Genomic DNA, 22,796 nt, shown 5'->3' with positions numbered 1-22,796 from the left:
GTAACCACTGTCATCCAATAAGCCAGTGCTAATCAGATTTTTCTTGATTTGCGGCACATGGCGGACACCATCAAGCATAAATATGCGTCCATCAGGGAATACTATCTGTATACTGCCAATCCCTGCAATCTGACATGCATAGTTGTTCCCAAGATAAACAACTCCATAAGTACCTGTGTAGGAAGTAAACCACTCCCTATGAGGAGTAACATGAAAAGAAGCACCTGAGTCCAAGAGCCAGGTGTGCATGTCATGGCCATCAATAACCAAAGCATGTGCTATTACAGCAGAAGAGCATAAAACATCATGTATGTCACTGTCACTGTCCTCTGCTGCAACATTCACTGCATCCAAGTCATCTGCCTTCGCCTTGCCTTTGCCTTTGCTTCCATTGCCTGCATCCTTTGTTTCAGCCTTCTTGGCTTTCTGATCCCGTATGAACTTGAAGCACTTAGACTTCACATGTCCCTTCTTGCCACAATAAAAGCATTCAATATCCTTTTTGCCACAGGACTGACTGCGGGATTTGGACTTACTAGCAGATCTCCCCTTCTGCTGAGTCCTGCCTCTATCCTGTACCTGCAAGGCATTTGAAGACTTGCTGCTCGCATTATTCTTCCTGCTCATCTCCTCCATAAGGAGAGAGCTCTCTACATCAGCATACATAAGAGTGACATTCGAATTTGACAGGGTGGTCTTGAAAGTGTCCCAACTCTCAGGGAGGGTACACAACAAGAAAGTAGCCTTGAACTCCTCATCAAGGTTCAATCCCTGTGCTATAAGCTGTGTAAAGATGGCATTGAACTCACTCAAGTGTGAGGTCATAGCTGTACCTTCCTTCATGCGAAGATCAACCAACTTCTTCAACCAATAAACCTTACTGGCTGAGCTCTTTTGGGCATACAACTCTTCTAGCCTCTGCCATAGGCCATAAGAGGTCTTTTCAGCCTGAACATTGAACACAAGAGTATCAGAAATAGTGAGCATGATAGCTGCCCTTGCGGACAAATCAAGCTCTTCCCAGTCATCAGCTGCCATGTCAGATGGCTTGACACCCTTCAGCCTTATGGGCTTAGAAATCTTCTTTAACAGAAGTACATTCAAGCACTGTTCTGCCCATAATGCATAATTGTGTGCTCCTTCCAGTTTCTTTATGTTCAGAATTGAAGATTCACTTCCCCCTGATGCCATATCAGATAAGGAAAGTATCTGACTCCCTGGAAGTAAAAAAAGACTGAATAAAAAATTCTGATTTCTCAGAAAAAAAAAAACTGCTCTATCAAGAGCCAGGAGCACTCACAATAGTGCTGTTTTTTACTGTCAGGAAAATCTGCAGCAAAACAGTAAATGTCCCTGCAATCACTGTACCTTCTGACACACTGTACCGTGCTCAAATAGGCATAAACAGTAAATCCAGAATGCTGCACCTGTTCCACAAGTGCTTTAACAGTGCATCATCAGCTGACAAAACACAAAACACTGCTGTAAACACTGCTGTACTGGCTGTATTGATCACTTCTCCCACCTCAGATGAGGTATTGCACTGAGATAATATGCATAAACCACTTGGCATACACCAAAAAAAAAATGACACTTCAGCCTGTCACAAAACCTGCAACAGAAAATGGGATAAATCCCAAGCAATCACCCTTCTGCCAAGGGGATAAAATGCATCTGAAGATCTCTGTCGGTAACCCAAGTGCTATCAAATAAAATCTGGGCAAAAGCCCCTTGATCTGACACCTGAACCAAGTGAAGAACACCTCAACACTGAGGTAGCATGCAATGTGAAAATCTCTCTGACAAAATCAACCAACAGTGTAATGCATATACTGCCCTGTGTAGAAATGACATACACAGATCCCAACGTACAAACACTCAATGAGGAACCTTTTGAGCACTGTCAACGATGGACAGTTAGGGACCGAGTAAACTCGATGCGCCCTGGCCAAGCGTGGCTCAACTGAGGTTCTCTGAGTGTTGCACAAGAAATGTGACCTGCAAGAAAATGTCACCTCGACACTGCGGAAATCGAGACAAATGTGTGCTCTCTGGCACCACTCTCTGGCACCACACTGCCTCAAGGCATACAAAGCATCAACTGCCGGGCAAAAGCCCTATGATCTGCTCACCTGTAAACTGAGATTCAAACCCAGTAAAAGCATAAGAGTCCTCTGCAAAATCAAGGCATTTCCTTCACGAAAACAGATAACTGTGCAATCAACCACACACTGTGGTTCTGTTCACCTCAAGCACAAGGGAGATGAAGGTACTTGCTGTACTTTCAAGAAAACACAGTTTTGAGAACTGAAAGATGATCCTGAATGAAGAGCAGAGTGCTCTTTCTCCTTCTCTTTCTTCCAAAAAAAAATCTGCGCCTGCTGTACTTCCTGTACCTACGCAGTCCTGCTGTACTTCCTGTACCTGTGCAGGGTACGGAATCCCAGAAGAGGAAAAAAAAATTTTTGAAAGTTCTTCCCTGATGCAGCTCCCTGTAGGTACGGCGACGTCCGTACTGTACGGACGCCCGTACAGAGTCTGTACGACGGTACGGACGGCCGTACGGCCGTACACCTGCTCGAAACTGCGCGACGCGGCACAGGCACGCGGCGCAGGCCCGAGGGCTCTAGCAGCTAGCAGCTGCTATGCAGCTGCTGGCGCGACGCGGCGCCGCCCTGCTGCAGCTAGCAGCTGCGCTCCTGCCCGCGCCCGCGCCCTGCGCTCTGCCCGCGCTGTCGCCTGATGGCCTGCGTTGTCGCCTGCTGGCCCGTTGGCCCTTGCAGAGGCTAGGTAGAGGTCGAGGGGGGTGGGTAGGCAAGGGTAGAGGGAGAAGAAGCTCTGATACCAATTGAGAGGGAAGGAAACAGGAAGAAGAGTAAAGGGGAAGAGAGTGTGAGAGAGAGAGACTCAAATGTGCGGGTGTGAAGTGATGAGCCACACCACAAACTCATTAGTTTTATTAGGATTAGGTTTTACCCTATGACTGTCTTAAGACAGTCATAGGTGTCCTATCTTTAATAAAGGGGTGGCAATGTGCCTTTACCCCAACACCAACTAGTAAGAAAAGCAGATGGCTGAGATATGGATGAGCAGAGCCCAGCAGGATATGGGAGAGATGAGTAGGCATGGGTGAGATAATCCCTGTGGGATGTGGGAGAGATGGCTGACTGAAAGGGAGAGAAAGTCGAGTAATGTGGGCATGTGTGTATCGCCTCTAGCGAAAGTGACCTGAGTGATGAGTTGGATAAAGAATCTGTCATGGATGTGGATGTAACTGTAGCTGTAGGTGTAACTGCAGGTGTAACAGTGGCTGAAGTAGACCCCGTCATTGTGGCTGGAGCTGGGGCTGAAGTGGACCCCACCAATGAAGATGTAGATGCCATTGCGGCTGTCGCTGCAACTGTGGCTGTAATAACCCCCGTCGATGCGGATGTCGAATCAGATGTCTTGTGGACCGCCCTGCTATCCACTCCAAGCCCACTCCGATTGAATCGCTTGTTGACATCTTTGAGTTTGAGCTGCACCTGTTAAGGTTTGTCTTCCTTCTTGGGCTTTTCTTTGTCTTTGTCAGTATCCTTCTCTCTTTCTCCTTTTCCCATTGCAACTGGTAAAGTCTGCAAAGTCTTCCACTGCAGGGCTTAGGCTGCCAGACATTAGACCCAACTATTCTAACCTGAGAGTGAAGAACCAATTAAGATGGATGCCAATAGGCTTCCTCACGAGGCAATTAAAAACGATTTCTGGTACAAAGCAAGGGCAGACTGAATGGAATATTGCCTCTTCAGGCCAATAGTTAAGATGGATGCCAATAGGCTTCCTCACGAGGCAATTAAAAACGAGTTCTGGTACAAAGCAAGGGCAGACTGAATGGAATATTGCCTCTTCAGGCCATTAGATAACAGAGAAAGCTCTAGGCAAGCTCTGCAGGAACCAAAGGAAAAGATGGCATTTTATAGGAGGGCATGCTGACTTATGGGAGACAGAGCTATCTTCATGAGGGAATTTCCCTTTCTAAAGACACTAGATGAAGACCAGTTATAATGTTCTTACAGAGGAAACTTACTCCCAGAGTTTTTATACATTAAGCATATCAAGAATGTATCCAGGACACACCTTGTAAAAGCCAAGCGAAGTCAACTCACAGGGTTAGAAGCATTCTCTATTCTGCTAGTCCAGGGGCTGTCAATGCCCTGCCTCTCATTACTTTCCCAGATGTATATTGCTGAAAGTAGCATTAAACACCTATACACAACATTGCACTCCCTCCTTACACTTTATGTAAGTTCATGTTTCAGAAATAGCCCAGCACATGAACTCTCACAATCTTACATGATGATTTATGTACACATATCATTTAAGCAGATTAATAAACTGCTTGAGTGAATCATGTGTATATAAATGCACACAGCTTGAGTAGATGCACACACAGCTCTAATGATGATATATGTATACATACCAATAAAGTAAATCAATATACTACTTGAGTAAACATGTGTGTGTGTGTGCGCGCGCACCCATGCGTGTGTGTGTGTGTGTGTGTGTGTGTGTGTGTGTGTGTGTGTAAATGCAAACTATGTTTTCAAGAATATGAATCCATATGAAGAGTAAGGCACCTGTGTTGGGCTCTTGCCCAAGTCTGGTTCTGATATACTTCGAGGCGGCACCTGTACTTGATCATTAGCAATGACCAAACTGTTTATGGATGCTGAGGGGACCAAAGGAGTTGCCTTTATCACCATAGTTGTGTTCCCAGTTCCTTGATCACTTCTATACCAGTCCCTAGGATTGCTTAAGGGGGCACTAGTTTGTGAGTAGTCAGCAGAAAAATGTGCCGGAGGGGGACTACCAATGATCTTGTGTAAAGTACTATCGATTGTCCCCAAGAATTTTCCAACAAGCTTTCCTGTGGCAGTACTCAGACTGTATCCACCCTGGCCCACATTATGGTTAAATACAGTGTTAAACAAAGCCCACATCACCAAAACAAAACAGAAACTAATGTATGGTAGCTCGCTTAATGACTTTCCAGAATTTGAAAAGAAAGAACTCCTGAAATATCTCCATGAAGAGCATATATATCATTTCCACACAAACCTGAGAGTGTAAGCGCAAACGTTCCTCTAATGCTAGAGCAGACTGCCTGCATGTTTCAACTTCAGGGGCACGACCAGCACTTTTCAAAGCCTTTGTCACTGCCTGGCAATACCTGTTCGAGTGAGAAAAGGATACATTAATAGTCATGATTCATGAAACTTAGTCCTTGAGCTGTATGTAAGATTTTTATAAGAACGCCAACCTGCGAGCCTCAGTTGTCTTCCCAACTTCCGCCAGCATATGCGCATAAAGAAGTTTGTAAGGTTGGAAAGGCATAAGTATGTACTGTGGATTTCCCAGCACTTTAGCATACTCATATAGCTCTGTCCTCTGATTGAGTTCAGAAGCAAAATTACTTCAAAGCACGAATATACAAAGCTATGGAGTGCTGCTTTGGAAAGAAAAAAAAGATTTGTAGATTATTGTATTTTATAAAACAAACTAAATAAGTTATCAAAAGAACATAAGGCTCAGCATATGTGCAGAGAGTCAATTTGAATCACAAAGGTCAAGGCAGTAACACCCCTGAAAGTCTCACCACCTTCACATATGCAGGGTAAAACAATGCAATGCAACTTGCAAGAAAATTCACACATGCAGGATAATTCCAAAAATACAAAGCTATGGAGTGCTGCTTTGGAAAGAAAAAAAAGATTTGTAGATTATTGTATTTTATAAGACAAACTAAATTTGAAAACAAAAGTTATCAAAAAACGAGAATAACATAAGGCTCAGCATATGTGCGGAGAGTCAATTTGAATCCCAAAGGTCAAGGCAGTAACACCCCTGAAAGTCTCACCACCTTCACATATGCAGGGTAAAACAATGCAATTGCAACTTGCAAGAAAATTCACACATGCAGGATAATTCCAAAAATACAAAGCTATGGAGTGCTGCTTTGGAAAGAAAAAAACGATTTGTAGATTATTGCATTTTATAAGACAAACTAAATTTGAAAACAAAAGTTATCAAAAGAAGAGAATAACATAAGGCTTAGCATATGTGCGGAGAGTCAATTTGAATCCCAAAGGTCAAGGCAGTAAAACCCCTGAAAGTCTCACCACCTTCACATATGCAGGGTAATTCCACAAATAAACAAATGCAATTGCAAGAAAATTCACACATGCAGGATAATTCCAAAAATACACAAATGCAATTGCAAGCAGATGTTTATTAGGAACATTTCAAAAAGCCTTTGGGTAGATCTGCCCCCACTCCGACCCCCCTCTCTTCCTTAATTCTCTCTTGTTCTCTCTGACCTAGGCTCTAAGGACACGCCCAGCATTGACATTTTAATTTTGAGTGGACACAGGAAAATGCTATCAATCAAACTAGACCAGCTATTCTAGTTACTCTATTATATTCATAACTCAAAAGTACATGAGACATACATTCTCAATAGAGATGTTATGTGACATTCCAACACCATGCAGTCAACTGTTTTGGACTGCCATACCCAGTAATCTGTTCAGGAAGTTTCCAGCGGTGCTGGTATACTCCACACATATTGTCATACTGTTTGCCACGTACGGGACTGACCTACACTACATCATAGTCCTATAGGAATGCCAAGCATGGCACCTAGACTCAACAAGCAGTATTAAAAATGGCTTGTGTTTTCGGGTATGATGATGCTCACCATCGCTTGGAATCATTCTTTTTCCCTTGAGGAGTTCCTATTGTTAAGGAGTTCTGTCAGTCCCAAAAGAGATTCATCATAGAGGATGTCATCTTCTCAACATGCATCAACTTGCTTGTAATTGTTTTTGTTTTGTGCTCTAAACTAAGTTTGATTGCAAAATATGTATGCAAAGATTTCCTTATTGTTCAGATAAAGTACCAGAAGTCACAAAAAGTACGCCACTTGGGAAAAACCCACACCCCACATAAGATACCATAAACAGAACCAACCAAATGCATAGACAGCAAATCAACCCGACGACTACTTAACAGAGAACGACTACAGCATCTTGGATGTGGGATATGACGATACAAGACAAGATGACACACTGCATAGGACCATAAAAGCTACATGGTAAAAGGCCAACCAAAATTAGTTTCAATGAAAGTACTTGACACAAAGTGCTTGGGTGAAAATGGGATCACAATCAAAGTAGAATTAACCACCCACCACGTGGTAGCCTTGATGAGTGGCAAAAACGCCACATGGCAGCCAAAACACTTGGCAACCACCACCTTTGGACACTCGGATCCACAGAAAGAGAGAGAGAGAGAGAGAGAGAGAGAGAGAGAGAGAGAGAGAGAGACTATTAACATCCACGGAAGACCAAAGGTCTATGGGACAATTAAAAACCATCCAATACAATAGCTTAGGGAGGGCACATGGCAACTTCCAAGGATTATTTAGAGTACCTAAATTCTATCCTAACCTATATATAATTGGTCGTACATCATTTGAAGACTAAGAGTCTTTTGGTTTTGATTTGAATTCCTTAATGAGTGCTATTCCTCTGCGGTACACTGCCCATTTTCCATCCTTTCTGGCAGCCTTAACTTTGGCTAACTCCATTTCTTTATCCTTCATTTGAGCTCTTGTAAGTTGCTCAGCTATCCATAGCTTAGTTCCTCAGCTTGTAGGATTGTCGTAGGTTCTTGAGTCTTAAATCTTGCGAGTCAAATGTAATAAAGAAGGAGAGAGTGTTCGAGATCAACAGTGGCATATTTTGCCCTGCTGGAAGAAGCTATTGTAGTTGATGGAGTTTTTGAGACTGGAGGGGGAAGAGAGTTTGGGCCATTCTTTACTGGCCATTTCTCCTGCAACCCCTTGTTGAGCTAACCCCCCAACTTGGCTAGGGGTTTCAGCCCAGCTCCCAAGTATATCCGTTGGCACTGGTAGAGGACGCTCTGGACTCTGATGTGTCTCTGTATAGAAGACTATGTCACGACATATATAAGATTCCAAGAAGTTCCCTGGTTCTGACCATAAGGTACAATTACAGTTCCAAATGGTACAGCACAGGGTCTCGGATGTCCGAGTCCCATAGACCCCACCCCCCTAAGTGGGAGAGAGGCCATGTGCCCGATGGGGTAGATATCAACCCCAAGGAAGTCCCTTGGCTGTGGTGGGCGGTCAAGAAGGAATTAAGGCTACTCAGGGTGTCTTCCCTGGTAGACGCAAGGGTGAGGAAAAGCAGCCCGTCATTCTCTAGGCTAAGAAGTATCCTAGATAGATTGATTAATAGCTTTTCAACTATAGCCATGCGGAGGACAAGCACATGGGAGGCTAGCGCCCTAGAGGTGAGCAGGCCCTCAAGGTATCGACTCCTTCGATTACCCGAGAGGGAGGCCTCCTCCTCTTTGCCATAATAGGGGCTCTTTCGAGTAGGCCCATATATCTTATCTCTCTTACCCATCACACTCTAGAAAAGAGATAACTCTCACAAAATAGGGTGTTGTTTCACCCAACTCATGTAATCCTAAAAGGCAGATCCAGATAGTTGGCCACATACGGCTTTAAGTTTAGACGGTAGAGCACCTTCCCTCATTAAGCTAGCTCCGTTTAGACCCGAATAAAGTAAAGTTTTTAGCAAGGGCTTTGGAATATCATCCCCCCACTGCGAATACGTGCTTCCAGGACTTAGAGTGGTAGGCTTCCCAAGTGTGAGGTGCATTAGCCTGTCCCATGAGTCCCGCATAGATGCCGGTGTGGCAAGCCACCATATTCAACTCCTCTATAACCAGCTCAGGAGGTAAGATAACCCTCCCTAACACCTCTTTGATGATCCCTTTGAGGTCCCTCCTAAGGTTAGCGGGTACTAAAACCTTGGTTTGGGGGATCAGCCTCGAATACCCTACTGAATCATTGTAGGAGGTGGCAAAAAGCTATTGCACTGGGCACCTCCTGAAACCGGCCTTCAGTGACAGTAAACTGTAACTAACTTAGCATCCACGTCATTTACAGCCACACTACATATCTTTCAACTACTTCAAAAGTGGTGGTGAGCCAAGCAGATGAGAAGACTTTCTTGAACTCAACCCAAGTGGTAGGGGCTTTATCCTGCAAGAGCAAATTGGTCCACCATTTAAATGCTTTGCCCTTGAGAAATGTGGTTGCCCTCCTGACCTTTGATGACTCCATGAAGTTCCCACTAGCATAGGCAGCATCAAATTGTTGCACAAAAGTCAATGCTTTCAGCATGTCCTGTGTCCCATTGATTGTCTCAAATTTAACAGCAGCCCCACCCTCTTTGTAGTCTTTCAATTTGCCCTTGGGTCCAATGTTGTCATAAATATGTGGCTACAAATAAGGGGGTGGCATTATCTGGCCAAGCCTCTATGCATTACTGTCAACTCCCATAGCTGGATTGACCATTCTAGGTCCCATTCCCTGCATCTGTGGCATATTCATGGAACTACTCATAATTCCTGGCATCCACATCTGCATTCTGAGTTGCATCCCTATGTTATAAGCAGGCAGCATTGTGCCATCAAGTGAAAATTTGAGCTCTAGTTCAACCACGTGTCATGCCATGTGTCATGCTATTTTTATTATGAGTGGCTAAAACAGCTCTTATTACAAGGTGGCTAAAAAAGCTTTGACTTCGCTTTAAAAAATGTTAAAAAGCTCGTATGTGCTCTCTCCAATCCTCTGTCTTCAAGGTTACTACAAGCTCTTGGAAGCAACACTGTTTACACCAAACAAGCTCAAAAACAAGTAGTACATCGTCACAGCTCCTCTCGAGCTTGCCACAAGATCTGGCCACATAAGGTTTGCTCAGCCTTTCCTTTTGATGATCTAAAGGACCGTAGGAATAAAAATTGCATATCATAGGTGACATCACCCTTTGTTGCATGCAGGCAAATAGCAAAGGCTTTCAGGCCCTGTGGATCCAACCACAAATATTTGTTTCGTCTTGTCAATGCATTGCGTGAGATAGGTGAGCTACGTTAGCTACCTTGCTGGAGTTCTACAATAGCTGATAGTTTAAGCGGTTTAGAACTCAAGGAATCGCGATCAATCTCTATGTATTCGTCTGATGAATCCTCCAAGCAGGTCATGAAATGTTATCAAATTAGCAAATGCAATGAGGACGATACTTAAGGGGTCTCAAATAAGAGCTCATTGCAAAGATTTTTCATGGGAGTACAGTCCTCCTGTTCCAGTGGTCATGAAATGTTATCGAATTAGCAAATGCAATGAGGACGATACTTAAGGGGTCTCAAATAAGAGCTCATTGCGGGAATTTTTCATGGGAGTACAGTCCTCTGTTCTAGCTGAAAAAAATGAACTACCGAGAGCTTTTACAAATCACATACCACCTTATGTGTGTTGTTGAGTGGCCTCAGTCACGTGTCTGCTACCCAATGCTACAGCCCTCATTCGCAGTCTATGCAAACAAAATTCTTGCAGTCACAATTCCACAGGTCTGCCGTAAATCGTTATTATAAGCGATCAATTTCTAGAGCTTTGGATCATTGCATTGGTTCGCAGTCTTTGCCCTTATACAACGAATCACAAGACTATAGCTCTCATTGCATTGAAAGAAAATGGATTTAGCATATGTCCTTGTGACATACACCAGCCTTGCCTCATCCATGGCTGAGCCGTGGCACAGTTCAGCAATCTTCCCATCACGTTGAGATATTGGAAAGTTGTTATTTGGCGCTTTGTCAACTCTGAGTGGAGTGGGTGAATGAGGGTACATACGGAGCATAGAATTTCGGCAAGAAATGCCTACACTTGAAATTTGTAGTGAGCGACGAGCGATAAAGATCTTGGAATGAAATTGTAGAACGCTTCTCATCAAGGTGATGAAACTACAAGCCTCTTGAAAATTCCATTGAGAGATCCAAGCTTGAGGTGTAGATAGCAACAAATTTTTCAACGTTGGGATCAGATGACTCTGATACACTATCCCTTATTGAGGTACTTTTATCATTTTTTGCGTTTCTTTATTTTGATTGTAATATGTATGTGTATATAAATTAATTGCCTTTGCATGTTTTCTGTAAACTCTCAGAATGTTGAATGAACAAGAAGCCTAAAATCTTGAAATTAGAGCAGAGAAGAAGTGCCAAAATACAGAGTATTTTAACGTCCACAGGTGTGGGAAAACTTGCCCAACGAGGGCTACCTTTCCAGCAAAGGGGCTAGCATCTTTACAGCCGAAACAAAAGGCTGTATACTTTCTTCCTGGGTTGCCTGCTGAGAATCTAACTCAGCATCATGAAGTAAAAATCAAATGACAGAAGGCTCAAACTTTGGAAGCAATCCTTATGGTAGTTATAGTCAAGAAGTCTGTTCACAAAGTTTACTCCTTACCCAGATTGATTTAGACAGAATCTACATGTGATCCTTACCTGTATTGCTTGAGGAGTGGCAAAAGTCCTCTGGTGCTTGAAATGATCTGCACCAACAAGACACAATCTAGCATTTTCTGAAAAAAACTCAAAGCTAGCCTCAGCAATTAGGTAGCATGTATGAGCTCCAGCAACCTGCAAACAATTATCAGCATCAGCCCGAGACATTAAATGTACATCAATAAAAAGTACATTATTTTCATATGATAATGATATGAATGGGCTATCAAAAAAGTGTCTAGCATCAAACCTCGCCTCGGTCCTTCCATAAGGAGTCCCCAAGGTGTGTTATGACTTGCTCATCACCTTTGGTTGGGTTTGCAGCAATGATAGAGAGATTCTCAAGCCAGTCTCCAAGCATACCTCCAGCACTATCCTGCTTAAACCACATCAACAGTCAATACACATTCTAACCTCAAAGATTTAAGCCTTGCTTGAATTGAAACAACTCACAAGAGATCCTAAGTTTCCAGAATCCCAGAGTTGAAGCGAAAATCTAGCTAGCAAACATATGGACCATAGGGTGACAGTAGTGTTTTGTTGGATAGCAATCTGTTGCAGATGTGAATATGAAATCGGTATGCACATAAAAATGTGAGATGCCAGGCATGAAGACAAATGCATCTTACACAATGCAAGAGTATCTAGTAATGTTAATAATGTTAATACTTATGAACAGTAATATCCCTTTTAGCTGAATGGAACGAGAGTTTCTACATGTCCTTACAATACGAGTACCAGGTGAGCTTCTGAATCAACAGTCCATAGATCATATTCTATACCACAGGACATTAGTAGGTTCAAGAGTGACCACACAGGCTTCACCTCAATTTTAGAAGGGAGATACATACATACATAGACCAATCTTAAGATAGATCATGCTGCCAAGTGCAAGAATCACAAAACTGAAACTCCAAATAAGGATTACAGAAGAATATTCAGGTTCATGTCCAGCAGCGTAAAGGAAGCTTAAAATGAAACAAAAAGGAAGGGAGGAACGTCAGTTACATGGACAAAAGGAAAGGCAAGATGGAGAACTATGAAGGTGAGGGGTTGGAAATGCAGAAAATGAGGACTCAGGAGGAATAGCAGTAAAGGACAAACACAAGGGAGGAAAAGGAGAAAACAAGGTTAAATTTTAGAAAGAAAGGCATCCATTTTCTTTGGGAATACAGAAAAATGAGGAGGAATAAAAGTAAAGGGAAAAATCAAATATAAGAAAAGGTGCTTAAGTTTTAGAAAACGAGGCGTTTAAAACAGCTTGAGGAACAGTAGCTATTTTTCTGAAGGGGAGTATGATTCATATCCAAGGTTTGCTGAGAAACGAGGTCAACTCTTTATACTCTCACTGCAGAAAATAGACAACAGATAGATGGGAAGAAAAGAGTTAACTCAGGACTTTATTCATCCACTAATGTGGCAAACCAGCTCACAAAACAGCACAAGGCTTCCAGCAAAGGGGCTGGGCAGAAAACAGCAATCCAAGTGATCGCAGTGCTGAGAACTCTCCAAAAGATGACTCCACACTAACTCCAGTCCACGCTGCCAGCAAGAAGGCTTCAGTGAATGTTCTATTGAATGTTGAGAACTGAGGGGCTTTATATAGGCTGGAAACTCCCCTGGAACAGCCAACTGGACCTGCTTGCTATATCCGACTGGAACAGTCTGTTCCACCGATCAGATCTGTCCTAATCCCAGTCTGTGAAACCCGCCTGTTTTTTGCAGACTGCCACACCTACTGCCAGGGCTATAAATAGGCCCTGCCATTGGCCAATCCATGCTGTCCATATAGACAGCTCCTGTCCATCACGGCTGTTCTGGGTGTTCCCCTATATGCAGCCACTGCTCCAAAACTGATCAGGCTGCTGCACAAACCCATGCTCCAGATATCCCCTAGCCCCCTACAGTCTACTGGCCTTTATCCTCATTTTTCTAGAACATGTGCCCACAACATTGCCGTTTGCATCTAATATCTAGGCTTTAGATTTTCTGAAGCGAACTTCAAGATCTTCATCAGTTATTTCAGCAACAGAAAGTAGATTTCTTTTGATTTGTGGAACAAAAAGTACATTAGACAACTTCTTAGACTTGCTATTGGCTGCCGCAAGTGAGATGGTACCGGTCGCTTGGACTGCACATTTTGCATCATTCCCAAAGTCTAAGAAGCTGTATAATGTACTTTTTATTCCACAAATCAAAAGAATTCTACTTTCTGTTGCTGAAATAAGTGATCAAGATCTTGAAGTTCGCTTCAGAAAATCTAAAGCCTAGATATTAGATGCAAACGGCAATGTTGTGGGCACAGGTTCTAGAAAAAACAACTAGTACGAGCTCACTACACTTTCAATCACTTTAGATTTGGAGACAGGTAGGCTTTGACATAAGCGGTTTGGCCACATAGGCTATGTTGTGCTAAAGGAAATGCATAAGAAAGAGATGGTTGCACATTTGCCTATGCTCACAAATAAGTGGGAGCCATGTGAAGCTTGTTTGATGGGCAAGAAAGCCAAGAAGCCATTTCCACATGAGACCAAAAATCGAGCAAAGGCCCCTCTAGAGCTGGTACATGCATATCTCTGTGGTAAGATGTCTACTATTGCTTCGGGATAAGGCTCAAGCTCTTGAAAAGTTTAAATTGTGGCACAAGCTTGTAGAAAATGAAAGAGAAAAGAAGGTCAAAAAGTTTCGCACCGATCGAGAAGGAGAGTTCATGTCAAAGGAATTTAACAAGTATTGCAATTAGCATGGCAACTTACTGTTCCCATACACCTCAACAAAATACTATTGTAGAACGTTGGAACCGAACAGTCATTGATGGGACACTGCATGTTGAAGGCAAAGGGGCTGCCCAACACGTTCTTGGGGACTCTGTGGAAAGATAGAAATCGTGGTCTTTAGCAATCCCACCATCTCCAAGTTTCCTTTCTTCCGGATGTCACCAGGTCAATCATTTTATGATTCCCTGTCTGCTTGTCAGATAGACTATCCTGCATACTTGTCTTACAATGAGATTTTCTGATGCTATAATTACATGTTCCCCCTCTAGGGACCGTTCTTTCTAATATAAATATACATGGATTTCACCCCCCCCCCAAAAAAAAAAATGTGTGCGTGTGTGTGTGTGAGTTGTGTTGTGTATTTCCACTATAAAAAAAGTGTGTGTGTGTTATGTGTGCTTGCAGGAGAGAGAGGGGGGGGGGCAGAGAGAGAGAGAGAGAGAGAGAGAGAGAGAGAGAGAGATTTCTCCCCAGTTTATTGGCTGTGATATACCTCTGGATAACAAGTTCAATAGCTTTGTGATATCGTGTGTGCACGCGCACGCAAGAGAGAGAGAGAGAGAGAGAGAGCTTTCTCCCCGATTTATTGGTTGTGAAGTTCAATACCTTTGCAATATCTTGTGATCCCATTAAATATGGACCTTGAGCTCCTCCTGACACTGGCAAATACTGAGTACTAAAAAGCTCTGTGGCCTGCCCAGCAAATAATAGAAACAGTGTTCGCAATGGAGAACCAGGAAGGAACTGTTGTTGAGCCATTTGGGACACTGTATCTGCATAAACCTGCAACACAAAATAGAGCAAGTTGAGTGGTCAATATCTTCTGCATGCTCAGTTTAGATAACAGCCAAGGCACAACTATCAGTTACCTTCTCACCAAGCTGCGATGCAAGGACCAAAGCAGGGCCCCACAATTGCCGCTGTAGTGCAAGCTGGAGAGCTTCATTTCTATTCCCAACAATCAGACTTCTTTTCATTTCAAGTGCTGTTCCCTAACAAAAAAACATGCATTTTAGTGGAATTGTAACAAAACTGTCCAGTCCAGGTAAGCTATAGTTAGAGCAACAGAGAGTTCAATATGCAAAGCACCTGTAATTGATGTTCTGTGGGCACTAATTGCAAGGCATCTGCAGAAGTAAAAATTTCCTGACCATGGCTTGAACTTTTGGCAGCAGTGAACAATCTTCCTAGGGCAACTTCAGGCCCATCGTCCGCCTAAATATTGGTGAAACAGTTAGTGACATATCCTTTCACTTTAGATTAGAGTACAAAAGTGGAAAACAAATGTCATTTCAAAGTAAAATAGAAAACGAAACTTAGTAAGTAAAGCTATCCTTATGTTCTCATTTGTACCCAAAACATAAGCTGCCATTTGGGTTTCAAAAGATTCCAAATCTCTTGGGTAAACTATAAGAACAACAAAACTGAGGGCTTCTGTCAAGCAACCTACCTAGCCATGACTAGACTCGCACATCCTTATTCATTCCAGGCCATTAAAACTTCCTTTCAGAAATACATATACCTAGATGAATCCAGGAACATTCCCAAACTCATCCTCTAAAAATACAACATAGTGCAGTTTCAATCTCACGATAGTCACTCATAAGATTGAAAACCATAAACTCCATCACGCATAGCAAGGACTAGCTACTATGACATCCCCACTGACGTCATCAGCACCCAACAGTGGGTGTAGACCATAGTATAAAAGTATGCTCTCACACATACAAATCCACACACCCACACATACTTGAGCATCCATTTATACAAAGTCTTAGTACTGAGTTTCTATCGGCACTCCGGAGGTGAAGGGCAAACTCAGCCATGACGAAGGCTAGCACTAAAGGAGAAGGCTAATCAAAAAGTAGTCCAAATCTCTTCATTCAAGCTACAACTGCTTGTGAAGTCTAAATGATTTCATTTTAGTCTCTCCCAAACGAGCATCTAAATCTAAATCTAGCTAATAGGGCAACGCACCATTTAAGATAGAAAGAATTATCGCAATACCAGCAGGCCGCAACTTAGACGAAAACTTCACAAGGTGAAATTTGCATGTCTGCTAATACGGCAGAAGCATATACCTAGATGAATCCAGGAACATTCTCAAACTCATCCTCTAAAAACACAACATAGTGTAGTTTCAATCTCATGATAGTCACTCATAAGATTGAATATATATATATATACCTTTGTAAGACTAGAATAAGTCCAATCATACAAATTTAGAATTTTTGTTGTTCTAACTCATAAGATTGGAAACCATAAACTCCATCACGCATAGCAGGGACTAGCTACTATGACATCCCCACCGACGTCATCAGCGCCCAACAGTGGGTGTAGACCATAGTATAAAAGTATGCTCTCACACATACAAATCCACACACCCACACATACTTGAGCATCCATTTATACAAAGTCTTCGTACTGAGTTTCTATCGGCACTCCGGAGGTGAAGGGCAAACTCAGCCATGACGAAGGCTAGCACTAAAGGAGAAGGCTAATCAAAAAGTAGTCCAAATCTCTTCGTTCAAGCTACAACTGCTTGTGAAGTCTAAACGATTTCATTTTAGTCTCTCCCAAACGAGCATCTAAATCTAAATCTAGCTGATAGGGCAAGGCAACGCACCGTTTAAGATAGAAAGAATTATCGCAATACCAGCAGGCCGCAACTTGGACGAAAACTTCACAAGGTGAAATTTGCATGTCCGCTAATACGGTAGAAGCATATACCTAGATGAATCCAGGAACATTCCCAAACTCATCTCTAAAAACACAACATAGTGCAGTTTCAATCTCACGATAGTCACTCATAAGATTGAAAGCCATAAACTCCATCACGCATAGCAAGGACTAGCTACTATGACGTCCCCACTAACGTCATCAACACCCAATAGTGGGTGTAGACCATATTATAAAAGTATGCTCTCACACATACAAATCCACACACCCACACATACTTGAGCATCCATTTATACAAAGTCTTCGTACTGAGTTTCTATCGGCACTCCGGAGGTGAAGGGCAAACTCAGCCATGACGAAGGCTAGCACTAAAGGAGAAGGCTAATCAAAAAGTAGTCCAAATCTCTTCATTCAAGCTACAACTGCTTGTGAAGTCTAAACGATTTCATTTTAGTCTCTCCCAAACGAGCATCTAAATCTAAATCTAGCTAATAGGGCAACGCACCATTTAAGATAGAAAGAAGTATCGCAATACCAGCAGGCCGCAACTTGGACGAAAACTTCACAGAAATACAGTCTTCTAGATAGTATCTTCTATACTATATATATCTAGATGAATCGTCTAAAAACACATCGCATAGTGCAGTTTCAACTCATGATAATCACTCATAAGGTTGAAAACCAAACTCCATCACACTTAACAGTGACTAGCTACTATGACATCCCCATTGACGTCATCAGCACCCAACGGTGGGTGTAGATTATATAACATATACTCTCACACATACAAATCCACACACCAACACATACTTGGGCATCCATTTATACAAACGTCTTCGTACTGAGTTTCTGTCAGCACTCCGGAATTGAAAGAGCAACCTCAGCCATGACTAAGGCTAGCACTAAAGGAGAAGGCTAATCAAAAAGTAGTCCACATTCTCTTCATTCAAGCTACAACTACTTGTGAAGACTATATGATCTCAGTTTAATCTCTCTCAAACGAGCATCTATGCAAATGCTTAGACAATGTTCTATACTATAATGACTTCGTTTAAAAAGGGGCCCCTTGGGGGGAATTCAATAGTTCAGCCGGCAATTGTGGAGCTCTCTAGGGTGCACATGACCACCAAGGTGAAGCCCAAGAGCATAGTGAGCAGGATGGCGCCCTTGAGCAGGTACTGAAGCCTGAGAAGTGGCACACGACAGTTTGGAGGAGATCCTGAGAAAAGGGTGCAGCAAACAAGACTTGGTAGTACGCTACCTCAGCAGAGTTTGCTGCAGGTGTTGGTAAACTTTTGGAGCTCCCTTTGTACTTATTTCTACATCTACTTATGAGATCTTTTGGCCTGTACATCTGAGTTCTCTATCTGCACTAGATGTCTGATGTTCTCAGTTGGTGATTGCAAGAACATTGGTTTATATATATATATATATTAGCTGTGTTGTGCTATGCTGGAGAGCAGTATAGGTTTGTTTTCCAACAAGGTAGCCAAGGTATTTTTGCGTCCTTTGAGGAAGCAGTGAAGGTAGCACCGTGGAATGACAATATCTAGATGAATCCAGGAATATGACCAAACTTGTCCTCTAAAAGCACAAAATAGTGCAGTTTCAATCTCATGATAGTCACTCATAAGGTTGAAAACCATAAACTCCATTACGCATAGTAGGGACTAGCTACTGTGACATCCCCACTGACATCATCAGTGCCCAACAGTGGGTGGAGACCATAGTGTAAACATATGCTCTCACACATACAAATCCACACACCCACACATACTTGAGCATCCATTTATACAAAGTCTTCATACTGAGTTTCTGTCGGCACTCTAGAGGTGAAGGGCAGAGAGTTAAGCTTAGTATCTCAGTTGCCAGAAGTCGCATCTACTCATTGTACAAACATGCATGGCCTTCTGGAAAACTCAGCACCTTATTTCACTTTTATTTGCTCTCTGAACTCTTTCAGTAGAAGAATCTTTTCCTAGCAAAATAAGTGGATTACCTGTGATTTAATGCTACCAGAACCAACCACAGACCGTAGCTTGCCATAGTGCAGGCAAGCAATCTTCAGCACGCTCCAAAGTATGCGAAGCACTTGTGCATTTGGGTAATATGGATCTTCCAGCTCGCATTTTTCAACACGCTCATCAATCCACTTTGACAGCTCTTTAGATGTAACACTGCCTCCTACCAGAGGACCAGCTAGTCCTTGACGATTGAGTGCAGAGAAATATAGAATTCCATCATTTCGGCCACTGTTGGCACTTCCAACTAGCTGATTCAGGTCATCAAGAACAACTGGTCCAAGTGTTCCGCATTGTACAGTAGATGTTTCCTGCATTAGCTAGCTATCATAAGACAAGTGTTCCGCATTGTACAGTAGATGTTTCCTGCATCAGCTAGCAATCATAAGATAAATAGCTACGTAAGCAAGCTTGCATGAATGCACATGTGGTGTAAAGCCACAACATCCTTACCTTCTGAGGTGGTTGCATCAAGCAAACATGGACTCAGGCCCATAAAACCACAATTCTATCTATAAAATAGTAAAACACCTCCATTCTCTTAATTCTACCAGTCGAGTGTTTGTCCAAAATTTTTCCAATGAGCTCCTGATCCCTTTAGCCATAGGAGGCATTAGTGTTCTAGGAGAATCATACAAATTATGGCAGAGCACGTCTCTCACCTTCATTGTCGCAAGCTTCCCACCAAATACAAAAGCTACCAAGGCATGTGGTGGGCGTCCTGCAGAAGACCGCAAAGCTTCTGTGACTGTCCTAGCAGGATTTTGTGCTTGAGGATATTGCTGTACATGAGGGAAGTAGAATGAAGCCTCATTTTCAACAACTGTTGTTTTATCTACAGGCATGTAGTGTGCCTGAGGTTGCTCAATGTGGTTATAAGCACCCTTGTCAAAGCATTGCAACCTGTTCCCAATCTCATGCCCAGTGTTCCTTCCCTCAAAAGTCCCTTTCATATGTTCAGTAATACTACCAGACTGCTGAGATGAAGTAAGATCCACATCAGACCCTGCCCAATAATTGAAAGACATGCCCCGAGATAAGGTAGTCAAATCACCACCAGGGGTACACAAACTAGGAGTTATTTCTGAAGAATAGATATGCTGATCCATTTCATTGCTGTATTCAGCCTGACCTTTTTCTGTCGAACTACTCAGTGGCATAGAAAAGGGAGGAGTATTGCCATGACTCAAATCACCAGAATCTGCAACCTGTGAGCCTACAGTCTGCAATGACTGACTATTGTTATCGATCTGCCGCCATTCTTGAGCTTGATAGTCAAAATACCAGCCAGGATACTGGTCTTCCCAGTACAGTTGGCGTTGAGGTCCTGAAATACGCACATCACTCTTATACGCTTCCGATTCTTTCATGGATCCTACTGCTTCTTCTGTGGATAGAGGAACGTGTCCTTTTGCATCGTGCAAGATCGATGTGTGTGCAAAGCTTGTAGCATTGCTAAGAAACTGATTATTCTGGTTCGTTGGCTCCATCTGAAAAGATATGACCTCAGTCTTGCTAGAGGGAAAATGACGTAAGCCAACTCTGCTCAGAGACGCCTGGTCCTCCACTACAGCAACTCCTGTCCCAGAATCAAAACCCTCTATTCGCTTCCATTCATTGCTTGCATAACAATAATACCAACCAGGGTGCATGTTCTCCCAAAGCTGCTGCAGGCCGACCTGATGTCGAGCTTCATCGTTGGTCGATGAAAAATCTTCATTGAGCTGACCTCCTCTTGATACAAAAATATGAGACCCAGAACCAGAGGGCTGCAATACACACTCATCGGTCTCTGCAGAACTGGTGTGATTGCGATTCACCTGACCATGCAACCCTTGTTGAGCGGAATATGCAGCAACACCCACCTCCTGGGCCATCTGATAGCCAACGCTTGCAGGACTGACTGAATTTGCATGTGTACCAGTCTCAACAGCCCACTCGGGCTGTGGACTGCAGGAAGAGGCCAAAGTACTTGACGAGTCAAGTTGATACCCGTATCCATCTTCGGATCCAGGATTAGGCATCGCCCCTGTCCCAGCAGAAAGATCCGAGTAAGATCCAAATGCGCCCTCTTGTTCTTCATATGAGAAAACGTCATTGAGGCTGCTCCATTGCAACTGCTTAACGTTTGCTGATTCCTGTACTTTAGTAACGTTTGAAGAGTCCGTAAATTCTGCGGGATCCAAGGACAAGGCTTCGAATCGAACCGAGCTTTGGGTGAGAGCTTCAGCAGCAACATTTTGGCTAGCATTATTACAGGAGTCAAGTTCATCAATTTCAGAAGTAAAGTTCCCTTCACGAAGGGGCAAATTAAGAACTTGCTGTGTGACTTTGTTTTGCGCTCCTTCGAAATTTGCCTCCAAAGAGGCCAGCGGAGTATTAAACAATGAGTTCGAAAACTGAACTTCCGCCACGGTCGACCTTTCCCTTCCATCAAGGTTTTCCGTGATATGAGAATCCTTGGGTGCAGACATTGCAGCATTATCATCACCAAGTCGTCCAGATACAACACATGGGGCATCCTCATTGAGCATCTCTCCTGAATTTTGCTCTGGCCTCCGCTCATTAGTCCCTGCCAATAACCCTGCAGCGGCGGATTCGCTTATAGCGTCCCCTAGCCAGAAATCGTCAGCACCAAAATCGTTGTCCACATTGCCTCCCATGATCGTCGAATTAGTACGAACCAATCCTCCGCCGCCAACAGTTACGTCCTCGGAATTTATCCCTTCCTGCAAATAATTGCGATTGATCCTCTCCAAGCAACCCAGTCCCGAGACATCGTCGCCATTCCCAAGGTCGTTTGCGAGTTGCTCGAAAAAGTCATGGTCTTCCTGCTCGACTGGTTGAAAAGCCAGCGTCCCTGAAATAGCCATGTCGCAATGCAAAAGAACGAATGCCGCACCTGATTGAGTTGAGAGTTGGATTGGACGAAGAAGGTGCTGGGACGCCAAAGCGCATTTATTCAAACGATGCAGGGGCTGGCGATGAAGCCAAAGAGATCCGCGACCGAAATTTTGAAGGGAAGCGATGAAAAAGGAACGAGGGAGACAGGATCGTGGGAAGAGAAGAGGAAGGACAGAGATTAGGGCAGGAAATGGAGGTCCGCCATAGCCAGAGCTCGAGCAAGCTTCTTCATGGAAACAAATGTAATCTGTGTTGCTCTGCAATTTATATTTTAAATATAAGAAGAAGAAGAAGATAGAACCACATCTATCAGTTATGACTCATGACCGACTATGATGGCTATGGTGGGACATAGTCGAAAATGGCTCACCACCGCCCATTTAAACCCTAGGGGAAAGTCATCTCCAGTTAGTGCTGCCCACATTTTGTCTCAAGAAATGCTTTGATCGGATGACTGAGCTTAAATCGGAGCCCCGTATTCAAAGCGATGGAGTGTCTGTATTCTTTTTTGTATTATTTTTTTTTGTTGGTACACACACACACATAGCCAACTGCGACGGCAGATTCCCCAAGGGTGGGCAGTGCTTTGAACCGCCTGAGCTGCCCCTGCTCCGCTTTTAACACCCCGATTTTGCTTACTAACCCTTAAGCAATGGCTACAATTCAATGGGCGGAACGAGAGTAGATCATGGTAAGAAAGGGCAAAAGAGCCAAATTTCTAAGTTGAAAGTTGATAGTATTCAATGAAGAGAGAGGATCGCTCAAATGGTCATGTATAGGGTTGATCTTTCCTAAGCAGTTGGAGATCCAAGGCCCACCTTCATGCTTAGGAGGGTTTGGATGCTCCTATGGTTAGCCTTACAACCTTACATGAGTTTAATGAGTGTTCCATGAGGTCATGGGACACATAGCTTATCATCATTACCAAGCATCGAATGTTGGGTTCAAGAAATACTCAACCTCCTTAATGCATCTAATCCTTGAATATGCCCTCTCCAAT

General features: G+C 43.2%; 1 protein-coding gene across 1 annotated transcript in view; it reads right to left on the bottom strand.

The window, feature by feature from the left end:
• Positions 1-21,983, bottom strand: part of LOC147890541 (protein transport protein SEC16B homolog) — a 47,224-nt gene extending 25,241 nt beyond the window's left edge. Inside the window, exons 1-10 of the mRNA XM_087390317.1 lie at positions 19,555-21,983; positions 18,871-19,203; positions 15,282-15,407; positions 15,062-15,184; positions 14,799-14,975; positions 11,666-11,791; positions 11,416-11,550; positions 5,297-5,424; positions 5,095-5,206; positions 4,614-4,931 (exon numbers count right to left, since the gene is read on the bottom strand). Of these exons, the coding sequence (XP_087246443.1) occupies positions 4,614-4,931; positions 5,095-5,206; positions 5,297-5,424; positions 11,416-11,550; positions 11,666-11,791; positions 14,799-14,975; positions 15,062-15,184; positions 15,282-15,407; positions 18,871-19,203; positions 19,555-21,765 (3,789 nt within the window). The 5' untranslated portion in view covers positions 21,766-21,983. The remainder of the gene's footprint in view (positions 1-4,613; positions 4,932-5,094; positions 5,207-5,296; positions 5,425-11,415; positions 11,551-11,665; positions 11,792-14,798; positions 14,976-15,061; positions 15,185-15,281; positions 15,408-18,870; positions 19,204-19,554) is intronic.
• Positions 21,984-22,796: the final 813 nt, after the last annotated feature.

The sequence above is a fragment of the Dipteris shenzhenensis genome, chromosome 19, assembly GCF_047967505.1.
Source record: "Dipteris shenzhenensis isolate YYH24624 ecotype China chromosome 19, Dip_SZ_1.0, whole genome shotgun sequence".
NCBI lineage: Eukaryota > Viridiplantae > Streptophyta > Polypodiopsida > Gleicheniales > Dipteridaceae > Dipteris > Dipteris shenzhenensis.
The sequence above is the reverse complement of the archived record's forward strand: the minus strand, read 5'-3'. Positions and strand labels throughout refer to the sequence as shown.